At 37.6% G+C, this 17,569-nt stretch overlaps 3 protein-coding genes across 5 annotated transcripts in view; 1 reads left to right on the forward strand and 2 right to left on the reverse strand.

The window, feature by feature from the left end:
• LOC117160723 (uncharacterized) overlaps positions 1–5,538 on the reverse strand; it is a 23,159-nt gene extending 17,621 nt beyond the window's left edge. The window contains exon 1 of the mRNA XM_033341662.2: positions 5,232–5,538. The gene's annotated coding sequence lies outside the window, so the exon portion shown is untranslated. The remainder of the gene's footprint in view (positions 1–5,231) is intronic.
• A 299-nt stretch (positions 5,539–5,837) lies between these two features.
• Dpit47 (DNA polymerase interacting tpr containing protein of 47kD) lies at positions 5,838–7,944 on the reverse strand. Its single transcript, XM_033341661.2, has 6 exons — positions 7,485–7,944; positions 6,959–7,130; positions 6,687–6,879; positions 6,328–6,608; positions 6,081–6,245; positions 5,838–6,015 (listed from the first exon to the last, which is right to left on the reverse strand). Exons 1-6 carry the CDS (start codon positions 7,753–7,755, stop codon positions 5,925–5,927), a joined length of 1,173 nt encoding a protein of 390 aa, XP_033197552.1. The 5' UTR covers positions 7,756–7,944; the 3' UTR covers positions 5,838–5,924.
• Positions 7,945–8,671: 727 nt separating this feature from the next.
• Positions 8,672–17,569, forward strand: part of LOC117160721 (uncharacterized) — a 124,880-nt gene continuing 115,982 nt past the window's right edge. For all 3 annotated transcript variants that reach the window (XM_076624026.1, XM_033341659.2, XM_076624099.1), the window contains exon 1: positions 8,672–9,108. The gene's annotated coding sequence lies outside the window, so the exon portion shown is untranslated. The remainder of the gene's footprint in view (positions 9,109–17,569) is intronic.

Raw genomic sequence — 17,569 nt, forward strand, 5'->3', positions numbered from 1 at the left:
ATCTTGTTCGTTTTTTTGTAAACTAAAAGTTTCAAACAGAAATTTTTCCTTCCAAATCCCTTTATCTTAAATCTTTAATAAAACTAACAATAAGTTAGAATTCTTTAAATTTAAATTGCATTGCATGTATCTTTTCACTGTACTGTGGTCTTGTTCCTCTTTTTACGACCTAAAAGAGAAGATAATTAGAACAGAGAATTTTGCTGCATGAACTCTTCCATGTTGTATAATTTACCAACTTCCATGTCATCTTATTCTTTAAAAATTTTTGTTTCCGTTTTCCCTCTTAAATACTGAATCACCCATCCCTGTTTCATTCTGTAACTTATCTTATCCTGACCTAGCTTAACATTTACATTCCAAACCTCCTGAAAGTCCTAAAACTCTTGAAATTTTCTCCAGTCAAAGATTTCTTCTACCAGAATTAGTGTCGACCTCTGTACATAATGCTACAAAATGAAATTCTATATCCCCTATAGTCGAATAATGAATTTCGTTAAATAGCGTAATTCACCTATTACAGTATAATAATTCTTTCACTAAAAATTTCAAGCAATTCCTCGGCAGTAAATCCGCAAAAAAAAAAGAAAAGTTTCAACGAACAAACACACGATCCATTTCCAATGTCCAAGCATTGCTTAATCATGTCGCGTTTTCCCCACTCTCTTCATCCTCTCAGTTATTTTTCAATGTTCTCAAAATGAGTTTACGTTGGCATTCATGAACAACGCCGTCGGGTAACGCTCTTGACGTAACTGGAGCAGCAGTTGCACGAACGTAATATATTGCATTCACACGTCCGCGCATCGTTTTTTACAAATTGTTTAAGGGTTCCTCCATTACCGTCCGTTCCTGTCCCGCCAAAATTATGTACGCATAGTGGTCGGACTCGGAGGTTGTTCCAATTAATTCGTGCAGAATCGTGCACGATCGTCAACAAAAAACCGGTAGTGATTCGTTCAAGGCCGAACTCACACGAGTGATGCGATATCGAATTGCGTTGTTCGTTATTTGCAGGCGAATCATTAGTAGACGAGATATAAGATAAATCTGACACCTTGCGAGATTTCGTGTCACGTGTTCTGACATACTGATCGTGGAAAAAATTAGAGGTTTCGTTGTGCCATCTACCATTTAGAGCGACAAGCTCTACCTACGAAATAGAGTAGAGCATACGATTATCCTAAATTTAAATTCACATTCAAATTTTCGGATGCAGATTAGAATTTAACTATCAAGAATACAATTATCACAATAGTAGAAAAATTCCAAGCGAAGTAGTCATAAGGGATTTTTAATTTTCTAATATTTTTTTAACAAAAGATGTGTGAAAAACTTTTTAACTGTTTTATGTTATTTCCACAACAAAAAATATTCCTCTTTTTAGCTTTTTTTAAATAAAAATTGCAAATCTTTAAAGTAGAAAATCTTTAATAATCAAACTCAAAAATTCATAGCCTATCGACATATAAATTATAACAATATCATATTGATTTCCTGTACGAGACTAAACAAGGAAAAACACAGATAAATATCTGGAGAGTGCGTGGATAACCAAACGGTGTTTCCACAGCTGTAAAGGAGAACAAGTTACGTTGAAACTGGTCTCGATGATCGTTGGCCACGGTGATTTTCGTAATCGGAACCTTGACGCGACATCGTTGACATTAATATGTACCTGTTATGTTAATGAAAAACGATAACGACCCGCAGAATCTATCTTAAGAGCGGGTAATAGGAGATATATTAACAAGGGTAAATGAATACTTCGATAGACGTTTTCCTTTTCATCGATGGGAAAACGTACGTAATTACGTGACGATTAATGCATCCTTCTAGTACGTCTTCCTTCCATTATATCACAAATAAAATAAATAAATTCATAGGAAATTTGAAAATGCAAAAATGCATAGAACACACACGCTACATACAGTATCTTAAAACAAAGCACTTGTCATAATACTCGGTACGTCAAATAAATCTTTGCTTACTACTTTGCTCGTTTTCATAAAAATATAAATTGTCATAAATATCCTTAATGTGTCCTCGGTCATAAGATATTTAGGATTGTAATTATTAAATGCATCTAGCGCTTCTGTATACATAGTAATAATTTGCATGAGCATTAATGTCACGGAATATGGCATAAATGTCATTTGCGGTTTGCAAGAACACAAGTAATAAATTCCTTAACAGACATTTGCCCCTCTGAAATCTAGCGTGGGTCTATTCGCGCGTCGCCAATCGGTCTTTAAACGCACTAATTGGACAATACGTCGGTACATCGCTGGAGAGACTTCAGGTGATTAACCACGTGACCGAGAAGATGAAACAATCGAAATTAATCTCCGTTATTGAAAGACCAGTCAGGTTTAATGGATGCCCTTAGTTTCTGTCGCGGGCAGAAATATGGAAGAACCAAGCGTACAAAGAGAAAATAGACGGAGCGGACGAAGGGATCGCGGATATGAGAGGAAAATAGCGAACTTTGGGAGAAAAAGGGAGAGAAAAGGATGATGAGAGAAAAGCTGACAGGAAAGAAGAGCGAAAAGTGGCAAAAAAGCGAGAGAACAAAGGGAATGCGGATGGAACGGAGAGAAAAGTAGCAGAAATTGGTAAAAGTAATATAAGAGCAAAGAAAAATGCAAGAATGTGTGCGACTGAATGTGGAGAAGCGGGATGATGAGGTCGACTGAATGCCGTTAGACCGTGTCGTTGATGCAGCTACATGACTACGTATACATAGCCTCGTGTGAAATATCATCGCTCGTAGGAAAGGAACAAACGAAAAGCAGAGAAAAATAGAGAAAGACTTAACAAAGAGAGAGTCGCCGACGATCCGAATCTGTCTGGTCGTGACAGTCTTGCATGAGATGGAACGGATCAGAGTGTAATTCTATTGTGACAATGCCCAGCGCTGCTTCGTATTGAGACATTGTTTTCGATCGTTTCTTCGCAAACATAAAAATAAAAAAGGAAAAGAAAGAGATAAAATGTACAAGTTGGAGACGAAATGGTTAGAGAAAAACACCGCCTCGATATTTTCATTCTACTTTCTCTCGTTCCTTTTTTAACACTTTCATTAACCGAACAGCACCAGAGTGTATATAGACAACTTTAGAGAGAAATAAATGGCAGATGTTCTTCTTGCACATACCTTAACCGTGTTTATAGACAAAATAATCAGAGCAAAGGAGAAAGTGCAGAGATTACGTTCTGACAGATATTCAATTATAACGTTCAAAAACAACATTTTTAAAAAACCATAATTAGCTATAGTAAGTTAGAATAAATCATAGGAATTATTAAGCATAAATACGCTACATTAAAAATGTAGATAAAATATAATATCAAAATAGTAGAAAAAAAATGAAATATCTTTTAATTACCGTTCGTCGAATTTCACGCGCACGTAATTGCGTGTTCGTACGGTATTTTCTCAGTAACCCGTTCTTTCTGCCAGAAGAATTTCTCTTTTTACTGACGTACACATCGAACAGGGTTCGAGATAGCTATCTTCGGTATGTCTTTCTGAACGTAACGCGATTCTATCTCGCGCACGATATCTTGGAATTTTTTTCCTCTCCAACAGATTGACTCGTCGTTACAACCGGTCCGGTTCGCGGATTTTTCTTCCCGCCTGACGTAACTCTTTCGACATATACCGGCCATTTGCTTCGGGGCATCGGACAAAGATGCATCGTGGTCCACCGTAGTCCGCGAAACTAGGACACGTAACCATCCCCCCACTATCTCTGACAACCGGCCAGTGTTTCTTGTCCTGTTCACTAGCAACTCGCGTAACATGACTTTGTACGTAGATAATGAAATTACGGCCATCGACTGATTCACATGACAATCCATTTATTTTTATTTTTAACTTATAGGCATGTTTGAAAAATATCTATAATTGGGGCTAGTTTTTCTCAAGTAGCTTACGTAAAATTTACATGTATAAATTAGCATAAATATATTGTAGAGGAAGGATGCTCAAGGAAGTTTTAGTACTTATACTTTATCCTCGAGCGATAAACACATGTTTTCTTGATTATACGGCGTAAAATACTTCATGGTAGCATGACAGGAATAGCCATAAAATATGCTCAATTTTACCCGAAACGTTGATCCTTAATTCGATCGAATGAAAATAGACGAATAATGCATGGCTTAAGGTTTCTCTTATCGTGATTCAATGAGATCCGTTTGACTAGACTAGAGGACAACCATCTTGTTAGGATAAAAAAAGAGGAGAGAGGGGAACGATGAGAGAAAGGTAGTTGCGAGTATGTACGTGTAGTATATGTAATTTCTGTACGGTTCTTCGAGATATAATTCCATTACGAAATTCTTCTCACGAGATACTTATATCCCACATAACATAACTTTAATTCTAGTATAATTAATTTCTTCTTTTTTCACGAGATCAGGTGAATGAAATTTAATCAACGTGGTAGAATTTACTGGCAATTTCGATCGAATTTCGTCGAGTCAAACGCAGCGGTTTCATCACACCTCAAATTGCTCGACGTTTGAATCTGCGTTACGATGCAACAATGACCTCATGAATAATTTAACACGCGCCATTGTCTCATCGGTATGTACTAATAACATCACGTCAGTTGTAGCGTATCTGACACTGATTCACTCCGTGAATGCGTTCTTTCTTTATTTTCCACTCGTTCACCCGTGGAGCGTAGTTTTTAAAAATTGTTAAACCCGGATACGCGTGATTTTTATCGATATCAACGCAATGCAACATTCAGCGTTTCTATGAAACTGCAATTTCACATTACGTCGAAAATTAAAACGAATCTGCATACGTGATTAACAAAATTTTTCTCCTTTTTCGGCATGGTAATAAAAGTTAACGAAATTTTCGCGGGATGTTATATAAAAATGAAATTACTCTTGCTAATATAAAAAATTTACGTTATTCGCAAAAATTATACATATTTTTAACCAACTCCGTTATTCTGAAAACTGAAATCACAGATCCTATTAGTGGTTCAATGAACTTCCGTTTCGTACCACAAATTGAGATCAGATGAAATTTGAACAATTTAAGTCTGAATTCAAATTTTCTGTTCGTGAAAAGGAATTCGAATACTTTTCATTTCGTAAAATATGCAAGACAAATATGAGTAACAAAATAAAAAAATAATTGTTAGTAAATATACTAACAATTAGCCGCTATAGAAAGATCGATTGAAGAAAAAAAAATGAAGAAGTACAAAATTTTGCCTGCATTGCTTTGGCATCGTTTGTGTCCCGTTCCGCTTCTCTCCCACGCTGTAAAGGTCCTCTTGTTTCACAATTCAAACTTGAACCAGATAACCTTCAGCATCACCGATAAAGGACCGATTTCCGATCGTTTCGATCGTATCTCTGGCACAACACTTTTTCGTCACTATATTAGCACAATTTAGTCGTAACAATTAGAAAAGTAACCGTTTCGGGACGCATACACACGTTCTACAGCGTCTCTTGAACTGAATTTCTGACTGAGGCCCTGAGTCTTTATGCCCATCTGGCTCTGGCAGGTGTTACAGGCTACAGGTGGCACCACTGCTCGATCAATTATCTTACCTATATCGGTCCCTTCTACGGTTAATATGAAGTGGGACCCACATGCGACTCTTTTAAAAAGTTTCGTAAAAAAGTACACAAAAGCATTTCTTGATTCAATAAGGAAAAATGCTTTTTAAACTTTATTTGATAAGAGCACTAATAATTATTACTAGACTGTAAATTTGTATAATTTATGAGAAATTTGAAAATATAAAAATGCAAACAATTTATGTAGTATATGAAAATATATAAAATAATTAAAACGGATCTTGGATTCCACTTCTTCAATTTATATGAGTTTGCCTAATTAATTCTAATTATATTAATAGGTGTGTAGATCTTCTTTATAAATCTATTTACGATGTATACATAGCTAAAAATCCCACCTCCGCCTGGCTGGACTTAACAAGTGCTAAAAACATCGGCGTTCCCCCGCGAATTATAAGTCTGAAATTTTTTATTTCATAAGTGGTTGCATTTTTAATTTCCTGTATCTTAATTCATGAACTTACCGCTCGTGCTTCAATATTTGCCCTAGAGACTGATCGACGTTCACTTTATGCAGAGAACATTTATCTTTATCCTCAAAATAAACATTTATATTTTCAGGAATATAACGTCTGTGTGAGTCCCACTCAGGTGGATCATTAAACAGCTCTTCTAATTGATCTATGAACCTGAATAAGTAAATTTATTATATGTGAAATAACTTTTAATTTTTTGTATAACATGAGATTCTTATATGATATAAAAGCATACAATGTATCCTCATGAAAATTTTGTATGAAATCTGTCTGCTTTGTTTCAGGATATAAAATCAGAACTGGCCAAATGAGTTTATTTTGTGCATCCAAATAAGAACTACAATGTGCCTCTTGTGGAATTTGAGGTTCTAGATCTTTTAAAGTTGGATTTCTTTTCCCTTCGATCGATTCTAAATTAACACCTTTTTCTTTTATTACATTTAGTAATTCTTCTTCTTCTTTATTTAATTTCCTTTCTAATCTATCTTGTTTTCTTTTATCTCTTTTCAGACGTTCCTATAAATATTCAAATATAAGTTGCACATAGTAAATACTTTCTCAAGTTTATATGCACTAAAGTATGGATATTCTTACTCCTTCAATTACTGCTTGTGATTTTAAATGAAATATTATCTCGTCATTAGGAGATTTATTGAGTATCCGATTACAAAAGTCAATACACTGTTTGTAATCTTTCATATGAAAACAACAAGTGGCAGCTCTGTTCAAAACTTTTGTGTAATTTGGTATTAACCTCAAAGCAAGCTTGCAGTCATTTAAGCTTGATCTGTAATTTATATAAAAGACAACCTTCATAAAACTAGAACAAGACTGTAATATTAAAATATGTGTAATATCAAATATACCTATAATTTTTTAACATAAAATGTGCAGCAGCTCTATTATTATAAAGCTGAGCCATTAAGTCAATATCTTTGCATTTAGCTCTTATTCCTTCTGTGTAACTCAGAATACTTAATCTATAATTTTTATACTTGAAATTGAAATTTCCATCTTCCTTATAATTATTTGCAAGTTCTATAAAACATATGCAAATGTAATATTACCAATATCTATATAAACATTTATACTGTTAAATTAACTGTTAACCCTGCAATCTCAATAATGCTGGAAATATATATTTTAATTGCAAAAATAAATAAAAATAGAGTCTAGATGATTGAAAAACATACTATTATTGAAACAACAATCACTTTAAATAGGTTTTAATTTCCTGAATTGTCTTGGTGTTTGTACAAAAATAACAAAAAGTTACTATCTTTCTTAGAAATAGTTAAGACAAATACCGAACAAGAATATAGTACCCTGTTATGATATTCCAAGGTTAAATTACATGGTTACAAGACTAAATAAGAATAAATTAATCCAAACCCTCAGGTGTATTCTCATCTTCCCCATATTTGAGCTGTTGTAAACCTTCCATCAATGGAGAAAGTTCTTCTCCAGGTTCCGGTGTCTTTTTCATGAAAAATGGATGTTTTTCCATTTCCTCTTCCCACCGATCTTCTGACCATCCTTCAGTATAGCTCTTCTTTTCCAAATTACTAATATATTCATCGAGTTCAGCGTCTAATTTTGAAGCAAGTTTTAATCTTTCGTCATCAGTCCATACTTTATTTCCTTTTTTACTTGTTCCTTCCATTGTTTAACGATTATTTATATTAACTTTTTATTTACTGGCAATAAGAAAGAGTACACAAACATAAATATCAATGAAACAGTTGCGATACAAAATTATTCAACGACACCAAATTAGACTCCAAATAATACAAATTTAATCGAGAATAAAAGTAAAACAAATTTAACCTTGAAAACCACAACCTCAAAAATTTCACGTGTTTATGTATCATTTCGTAATGTCATAACATTATCGACCGAGTAGATTCTCCAATTCTCCCTCAATGATGGCACTAGTAGTATCCTTATAACTACTATTTTAAAAAGGCTTATAACATTAACATCTTCCTCTTTTTAACATTTCTCATATTAAATATTTTATACAACCTCAAAGCATATGACCAAGAAACTTACTGGTAAAAAATTATCAATATTTTAAAACAGTAATATCCATTTAAAGGTTATAATTTCAACTAATACATTTAACAACATGATTACTTTAAAGCTTCTCGCTCTTAAAGAAGAGACTCTAAAATACTTGAAAAATATAACTGACGAAACATCTGAAAGTTTCTTTAATTAATATAAAAACAATCGTTCTCGTTTAACGCTTCCAATTTCCCTCAAAAGGAACAGTAAACAATGCAACGACATCGTTGTTGAAGATTCATCGGTGAAAATACGATTCTTAGTTTCGAATTGGTTTGATACGTAGTGGAAAAAGGAAGAGAGGGGCGGGTAATCCTACAATAAAATCTGTATTGAAAGTTAGGGATGAGAAAATCCAGAGAAGATACGTCGATCGGGTAGGTAGGGGTGGTTAAGGTTCGGACGTTTACGCAAACATTCGGGTTTTGGCCCCTTTGTGTTCGGCTGGGCAAGATGGCGCTCGGTGAAAGCTGGTCCACGATTGGTCGATGAGACCGCACCGCGAATCTCCCGAGAACAGTCGCTTCCACGGCCTCGGAGCGGGCGAGTTGTTGGTCCCCTTGGAAAAAAGCAAAACACGCTCTCTCGTTGCGGCGGCGAGTGTAATGGCCACCGTGGGCCTAGGATAGCAAGAGAGGTGAGGCGGTTCGCGAATTCTTTTATTGAAACGCTGGCTAACCAATGAACGACTTATCAGCCCGGTCAACAGTCAGTGCATATAATAATACGTGTGTGCCGAACTGCCGCTCTTTCGTCTCGATCGGTGGCTTCTGTCCGGTGAAGAGTGCGTGTACATCAAGTAGTGCATCAGTGTACTTAATGTGTGCCAGCCATTGTCGAGCGTGCATCATAGTGCCGGTCACCTAATAATCGTCGACCACCACTGGATAATATTGCTTGTTCGTCTTGTCTGTTGGATTCTACCCTTCTGGCACGCGACGCACCATCGGTGAGTACTACGGCATAGTTAAATGAAACCGTATCACACGATGTCGACGACCGTGCGTATATGTATGTCGAAGTGGCTTAGCGTTAGAACTAAAGTATCTACGACTAACGTATGAAATTTACAATAAAGAAATCAGAGTGAAAGATATGTTTAAAAATACATAGTACGGGGGAACCAACAAACCTCTATCTGTGTACTTTACAAAAAGTCACTGAAAATCCAAATCAAACTTGTTTTGCTATAAATCTATCAGATTTGCGTGAAATATTAAGAATTAGTCATTTTGATTAATCTATTAGTATTAAGATTCATAATGAGTGTATGTGTACATTGTGGTCGTTTTGTTCCCTCAAACAAGAGATTCTTGTCTATCGATACTTTCGCCTAAGACTAGACGCACCCTTAACTCTCAGTCTCTCTCACTGAATAAAAACAATCTTCTCTAAGTTGTCATCACCACCATTCGATGATTTACGTTCGAAAAACTTGTACTCGTCCATAGATCGCAAAGTTGTGTTTCTGTTATCCAATCGTTCGCACATGTACGGTCTATACTTCCCATGGGGGAAAAGTCCATTTATTGTCATATGCAAGTAGTAATGAGAGTATGCGCGTTGCGAAGCACGATCAATTTCGGAAGATCTACCATCACGCTGCAAAAGATGTCGCACCACCCTTCCCGTGCTAGTTTATTGTTGCTAAATATTTTTGAGCATTCTTTCGCGCACCGACTCATAGGGTGTAACCTCTTTCTTCTCTCGTACCTGATTGCTGCAAACGTTCTGCCCGCATCAACGATATTAGATGCTAAGCTATCTATCTCAATTCGAATCAAATTACTCTATATAGTACAAACGCGTGTAATGTTAATGCTACTGTTTCTCTCCCATGGTACACTCATTTATAGCGTCGCTAATAACTTTGTACATGACATTAAACAACAAATGAAGAGAAAAGAGGTGTCCGTGAATACATCTTCGTCTCATTCGTCGCGTATTAAGGTCACTGTTACCTTTTATCCTTTCTGTATTGTATCGGTGCAGCATATACCTATGAGAATCACTCATGCATATATTGATAAAAGCAAATATACTTATTAAACGTCGTGTGAGTTAAATATAAGAGGCAACATTGATGTCATCACTTTGATTATTCGTTTTCGAAGGTGCGTTTCTCCGTCGTTTTTCACTGGTTACCACGGATGGGCGTATTCTTTTGCAAACAAGCGTACTCGACGATAATCCCATTTGCCCGGAAAGCATAAACGCGTCCCGGTAACCGTGAATGACCCGTTTCGCGGCTTTAATAGGGATCATTCGGGATATCGCGAAATAATGTATGTATCGCGATGGTAACAGGTGCCCCCCTCCATCGCTCTTTTCCGCCCTTTTTGCAAAGAAAAGCACGTGCCTCGCGCTCAGAATCGGCGTATTCGCGCATACGCTATTATTAAAACTGCCACTTATAATTCATCAATGCAACAATCATATTGTGTTTTTACCTTTCTGCTCACCATTTTCCGTCTTTCATTACTTCGCTTTTATAGCGTAATACATATTTTAAAATGAAGCATTTTTGTAATTCTAACTTGATTGTAACATACATATTTGTTTTTCAAGATAAATTTTGTGAAGGCTGTTCCGGATCGTTATTGTTCCTTTAACACTAATGAGATCCCTAAGATAAATCAGGCTACGTATTGCATTTAAAGAATATAATCTAACCTACTTTTTTCAAATTTAAATGTATGCGTTATTTATTGTTGAAAGAAGAATCTGTTTCGAAAGTGGCAAATCTTAAATCATTAATGAGATAACTCGACTGTTACGATACACTTATTATCAATTGTAGCCGTATCTCGTTAGTTTTCAAAATTGAGTGTTTCAAAAACAAAACCTTGTAAGGAAACCTTCCGTACCAAACTTTTTGCTTCTTTTTACATCAAAATCACTTTGGCTTTTACTTTCAATTGTAGTATTCAACTACCGTTTTCGATTGCGCTTATATGTGTATATTTCGCAGTGTAATAGGCGGCAGCGGCCCTCGTAATACCGACGGTAGAACTTTTGCACGTGTCGCTGACCAAACGCGTATCGTCGCCGTTCCGCAGTCGGGGGTAGAGTTTTTCGATCGTCCGAATTATCGATTTCGAGCTGTGCCAGAGTGCTGGTAATTTTTTGCGGGATGGCTTTTTAATTAAATTTCGTCATCGTACGCATCTTTTCTATACGTTTAACTCCGTTATGATATTCTATTGGGGAAAAATATTACTTTTTGTGGGTTGGTTAGGAAAATTCTTCCGTCGATGATAAAACGTTGAAGATAGCTTGATGTTGATGTCGTCGATGTATTATTGGAAAATACGTTCTCGTACCGACGAAACTTTTGTGAATGTCAAAAGTGAAACCCACGTAAAACGCGAAAATAAACTCATCAATGGCAACACGTATTTATACACTAACTGTGAATCAATTTTAACTATGGATACTCTCAACAGAAATAACACGATTTCTGTACAGTGTAAAGTTCAAAAGGTTAGTCCGAAAATCGAATTTGCTCTGTGAAAAGTGACAACGTCCAGCTTCATCTGTTGTTCCTCCCCTTCTATAGGTTATTAACTAGATAAACTTCGATTATATCGATAGCGACAGAATTTTTCTCTGCGAACAACGCTGTGTCGAATAAAACTATTTAAAGGACGTTTACAGTCGATTTAAACTCCAAATACAGAGAAAGTAATATTATGTCGAAAAATTAAAAGTCAGAGAAAAATTCATGTATATTCAAAATTAGCATTTTGCAATGAAAATACGGAAAATATTATACTAGGATAATTCGAATCGCCTTTCGAATAAATAATATCCCAGCTCGAGAGACCTCGCGTAAATATTAATTAAAGCTCGCTGATGAAAAGACTAGCAGCTATCGATCAGTTTATACGAAGTACATACATACATACTTTGCGTTGAGGATGATGAGGCTGTGCTCGAAATGACGCTTGGAATACTTTCCACGAGAGATCCACTCGTGAAATACTTTTTGACGTTGATTGCGCGTACCCTATGTGTACTGGCGGTGTTAAATCGCGTTCAAGGCTCGCCCGACTCGAGTCTTCTTTTCTCGAATTCCGTCGCACGCTCTTCCCTCCCCCCCCCCCCTCGGTGAGTCTTCGGTTAATCTGCCGTGATTTATGCATAAGTGCGATTAAAGCCGAAACCCCTATTGATATGAGCAATAAATCCGGCGATAGAGATTAGCTCTGGTCACTAATAGTTGAGATTTCTCAACGGGTAGCTTTGTGGTCAAACGTTCGTTGTTAAGTCTAGGACTGTTTAGTGTGTATATAGATGCGCCCACGGTGTCTCTAAATCACGTGGACCGTAATAACGTATTACTCGAAGTAGCGCTTAATCCCGGGATGATTTGTGAAGTTTACCGATCGGCCATTTTAATACTTTAATAGCCAACCTGTCACCTTGTAATTTAGTAGGTTCTATAAAAAGTTTCGGGAAATGATCAATAATATTATTACACCGATAGTACTCGTAGTATTATACATATATTCTTAGTGTGTTAGATCGGTGTGGGTAAAATGTCGATGAATGAAGTTTGAATTGGTCAATTATCAACTACGATAAAGAATTTGAAAATTAAGAAGAAGGAAATTGTTATCAACTATGTGTATTGTAAAGATCATTTAGGCAATCATTTAACGTATAGATTATTATGCGTACTATGTATATTATAATATGTATTTTAAATGACATGGAAATTGGATATTACGGTTTATGTTATGTATAACTAATGTGTCGATATGTTACAAGTTATATGTTAAAAAATGACATTTCGTGTGAACCACCTTTCTAACGATATCAATTTAGTCATGACACTGAAAAGCACAACCTATCGGTCTCTACTGTCAAGCGTGTTTATCTAATTTACTAAGTAGTCTCGCAAATAAAGAAATATTAAAGCGTCTTAAATTATACCAAGTGTCAAAAAGATTAAAAGTTATTTGAATGTTAAGGAATGCCATATACCGAGGATATAAAGACTCCACCTAAAGTATGTTTCACTGAAACAACAGGTGTACAAACAACCGTCCTAACAGCAGGCGGGCGCATCACTACGATTCTGAATATTAACTTTTCTCTCCTTCGAATCGTATATCGAGATAATAACAGCGATTGACCGGTGGTCGGTTGTTCGTTACGGTGTCGTAAATGTCACGCGTGACAATAAAAATTTCTGACGAAATGTATTATACCCTTTACCATCAGACCATTGACTGAAAGGAGTCATTGGGAGCGTTTCGATCGCCGCTTAGCAGTTCGCGGTCGATAAATAAACATACTGGCCGCGGTTAAAGGACAGCTTTCGATAATCATAGAAAAAGATATAAATAGAGAGAGGGTCCAGCGTAAAAGAAGTTCGTTACTCCGCCACGTTTCTCGTGTAGCACGAGGCGCGCCTGTTATGTATTTGTGTGGGGGCGAGTTAGGGGCAGCACCCACCGTTTAACTCGTTGAAATCTGACGATGTTTAATGAGACGTCAAGAATTTGATGCGAGTTTCGAAAGCACGGTTGCATAGTACAGAAGAAGAGAGAGGCCAAGCGCACACCGCGGGGCGGTCTTTATAAAGACGGCCTTTATATTTGACCGGTCGGAAATTCAGTGAGCATGTGGCAACGTCGGATATCCCTCTCTGTGTTTCTTTCTTCCTCGGGCCAAAGCTCGATTCGTTGGCCACGCATCTTTTTCCAGCAGCGCCGGGCCGCCGGCCGGCCATCGGGCCCCCATCGCGTTCTATACCCGTACCAGAAAGTTTCTTCTACCTTTACCACGCCACCACCTTACACCCCATCCACTATATTCTTTTATTTTATTATTCGACCCGACCTCCAACGAGTTAGGCTGTTGCCTTCGCCTTTACAGAGAGCCCTTTGCCTCTCACTCTCTTTTCTCCGACTTTTGCTTACTCTGTTTCTATCTCTCTCTCTCGTTCAACCATAGCCTCCTCTTCCTCCCATCGCCTCTACCTTTCTCTTCGAAGCGATTCGCTTCGCGACTAACGAAGAAACTGGAATCTCGTTGTATGGATACGAAGAAGATTCTTCTTCCTTTCACTCTTTCTCGTGTCTCCGCGTCTTTATCTAACATCGGCTGGTCCCCTTTCGCCGCCCCCTTTCATGCTCCGCGTACAATTAGTTTGCTCGAACTTGTACGGGCCAACGAGCGTTTGCCTACCATTTTCTATATGTATCATGGACGCGTTATCGATGCAGCCGGCGAGAGGCGCGCATATTAAAACTTGACGAGACTCGCCAGGAATCCAGGAAGAGGCGCTGTGAAGCAGCTAACGGCGGACAGTGGGGGGAAAAGGAAATCGTATATAGCCGACTATACCGAGGGAAACTTTTCATAATGTTGGATGCTGGATCCGTTTAGAAATTTTTCAATCGTGCCCTCGGTATCGTGAACTTTGCATTCCTCGCGTCCTTCGCGGTTATTCCACGCAACCGGATCATGTGGAATAATATTGACTCGCATCAAGTATCCCTTTACGTTCTTGCATTTTTATACGAATATTCGGTATTACGCCGCACAGGTTATATATTTCTTACCCGATGCCACGATATTACAGGTGCTATTTCTCTCTTTCTGTCTACTTTTTCCCGTCCGGTGCGTTTAGTTCTCACGATAACGCGCCTTTGCTACGAGTCACAGGACTCATAGGTCCGTGCGTTATCAACCGCGGGTGATAACGCGTGTACATTTGTATTTGTTTTGGCGTGAACTTTTATGTAGTCACAGTCTTTTTTTTTTCTTTTAAGTTTTTTTAAATTATAGCGAAATATATTACAGTTTCATATCGCATCACGTATATAAAGGGTTTTATATTACATAACAAAACTACTTAATCTTTTCATTTTACAATTAACTCTGCCTTTTTCGTAACTTTCGTCAATTTATTACATATGATCCAAGTAAGGCTATTACAAACTTTCGAAGAATAAAATACATACGGACAGGTGAAATTCGCATTGAAATTAATAACACAGACGGCTCTTCCGCATTTAGCATCGTGTGAATTGCAACATTCTCAATAGATTCCGCGAATACCTAGCGCTCGTGTATAAGTTAACCCGTTTGAATTTTTTATAGACTCATCATCATATTTCTCTTTTGCCCTTTCGTTCAGCATCGAACAACGCAACATGTTGACCGCATTTAAATGTAAACGGGCTCGCGCTTCTCTGACAGTTTTCGCGAAATATTTTCAAGTTTCCCTCCCCGCCTTTCCCCCGGTTCCCAGCACTATTTTGCGCAAAGAATCGCGTTAATTCGTAAACCGCAATGCAGTAGCTTCGCGTAATTGAAACCACCGTGTGTACCTATGTAACTACTAATGGTAACGGAAAGTCATCGGAAATATATTTTTATCGACTGAGCGGAGAAAATCATGGGCTGACCATGGGCCAGAGAGCTTATTCCAAAATCAATCACGTTCACGCGCGATTGTTTTACCTAATACAACACACGGCGTACGTGACTGCCGCGAAACTGGCTGGCTTGTTGCCATGTTTTCTCGCACGGAAACGCTCGCGATCGGTTAAATGTTAATTAACATCCTGACCTTTAACCGATCGTTCATGTATACCTGGGGATAATCGCTGATTTCTAACCGTATATGTATCTGGCGCTAATATTTTAACGCGCTTTCCTGCACCTAGACTGGCTTACCGAGATACTTGAACACCTACTACAGGGAACTTCTATACGTAACGTATATATCGTATATGTTACGTAAAAATTTTGGAAACTTCGTTAGCACTGAAGAGAAACGACTGTCATGATTACGTTGGTCAAATTTGAAGTGAATGTGAAGATATTTGTTGCAAATTTGTATTCAGTAAAATTTGATAATACAGCATGAATATTGGTCTTAAATGTATTACCATATACGAAATGGGGTTCCGGTAGATATTGAAATTTATTAATATGATATAATGGATTATTAATTGTCCGCTGATACACCAGTGCAATCATGATAATTCGTGATATATTACAAAGCTAATCAGATTTCAAAAGGTTTCGCGTGACACCCATAAAATATTCATAGAAGTTTACAAATGGTTGGAATACTTCCGTGAATCTATGTATCTCTACTAGTCGCTGGTTTTTACCTCGAGAGAAATTCTCGCGTATCGTTGCCCGCCGTTCGAAACCGTGGAGAGATGAGTCAGTATGACGGTGGTAGAGCGAAGGATATTTTGCAGTGTAAAAAAAGTCTCGCTTAGCTCTCTCGCAGGGTGCAGAGGTCCAAAGCTATCGTTTTCTCGATTCTCACGAGAAGGCTTGCCCCTTGTATCGGTTTCATTCGACTCCTTCTGCCACACAGTAATTAGAAAACACGTAAACGAGTTTTCGGTACGTTAATTCCGAAGAACGTAATTCCGAGCGTTGCTGCATCCTGGTATCTTCTCTTCTCCCCCACTTTCACTCCACGCCTCGTACCCCTCTATTGGATGACCCCATGGACTTTCAGCCGCGCACACTCACACGTATATATGCGTATACTTACCTATGCGTACACATGTGCACGGTTTATTGAACAGTGGGGATCGGTCGTTAGAAGTTAGAAACGGGGGGATCACGTGCGTCGCTTCACCGTTTGCCCGGTAATGCGTGCACAATCGCGTGTATCTCCAATTTTTTAAATAATCACGAATACACACAGGCCTGATAAATTTCCCCTCTGCATTCCCCGTTTGTTTGTACTGGTCTGTTTTACGCTTTTTTCAGCGATGAATTTATATATAAAAAAGCAACGAGGAAGGCACTAAAGATAATATCGTTTTTCCAACGGTGACAAATAGGCGGTTCGTTGCGCGCCAACGCGGATCATAAATATTGAAATATTACACCTCTGTCGGAGTCGCTTGATTTTATAGAACATGCGTGCACGATAAGCGTTGTGTTACGCTATTTCAGTAACCATTCTCACGGTTGTTCCAGGAACATTTAGAACGCGTCATTACCATATAATACACAATTACCCACAAATCTGTATTACCCTGTATAAATTCCTTTCAGAAGCCACCTGTAGAAAAGACGCTGTATTGTTCGTGTCCGCGATACGACGCGTCAGACGCCGCGAGTAGGTATTCATAAATCGTAGAAAATTAAAATTACTTGCAACAAGTCGTTTTATTGCTGAAAAATAGCCGTCCGTATTTACGACTTCTTTTATAATCACTTTTTTTTCAATTTCATTCTAGCAACGGTAGTAGACATAATATAGTCCAACTTCGAATTTCTTCCATATTTTTCCATAGCGTTTTTCTCATAAGTTTAACCAGTCTCAATTGAAGCCATAGGAAAAGAACATTTTCGGTCATATACCTTTTTTTCTTTGCTGGATAGCAATGTTAAGATTCATTCACGTGTCGAGCAAC

This window comes from Bombus vancouverensis, chromosome 1, assembly GCF_051014615.1.
Source record: "Bombus vancouverensis nearcticus chromosome 1, iyBomVanc1_principal, whole genome shotgun sequence".
Lineage (NCBI taxonomy): Eukaryota > Metazoa > Arthropoda > Insecta > Hymenoptera > Apidae > Bombus > Bombus vancouverensis.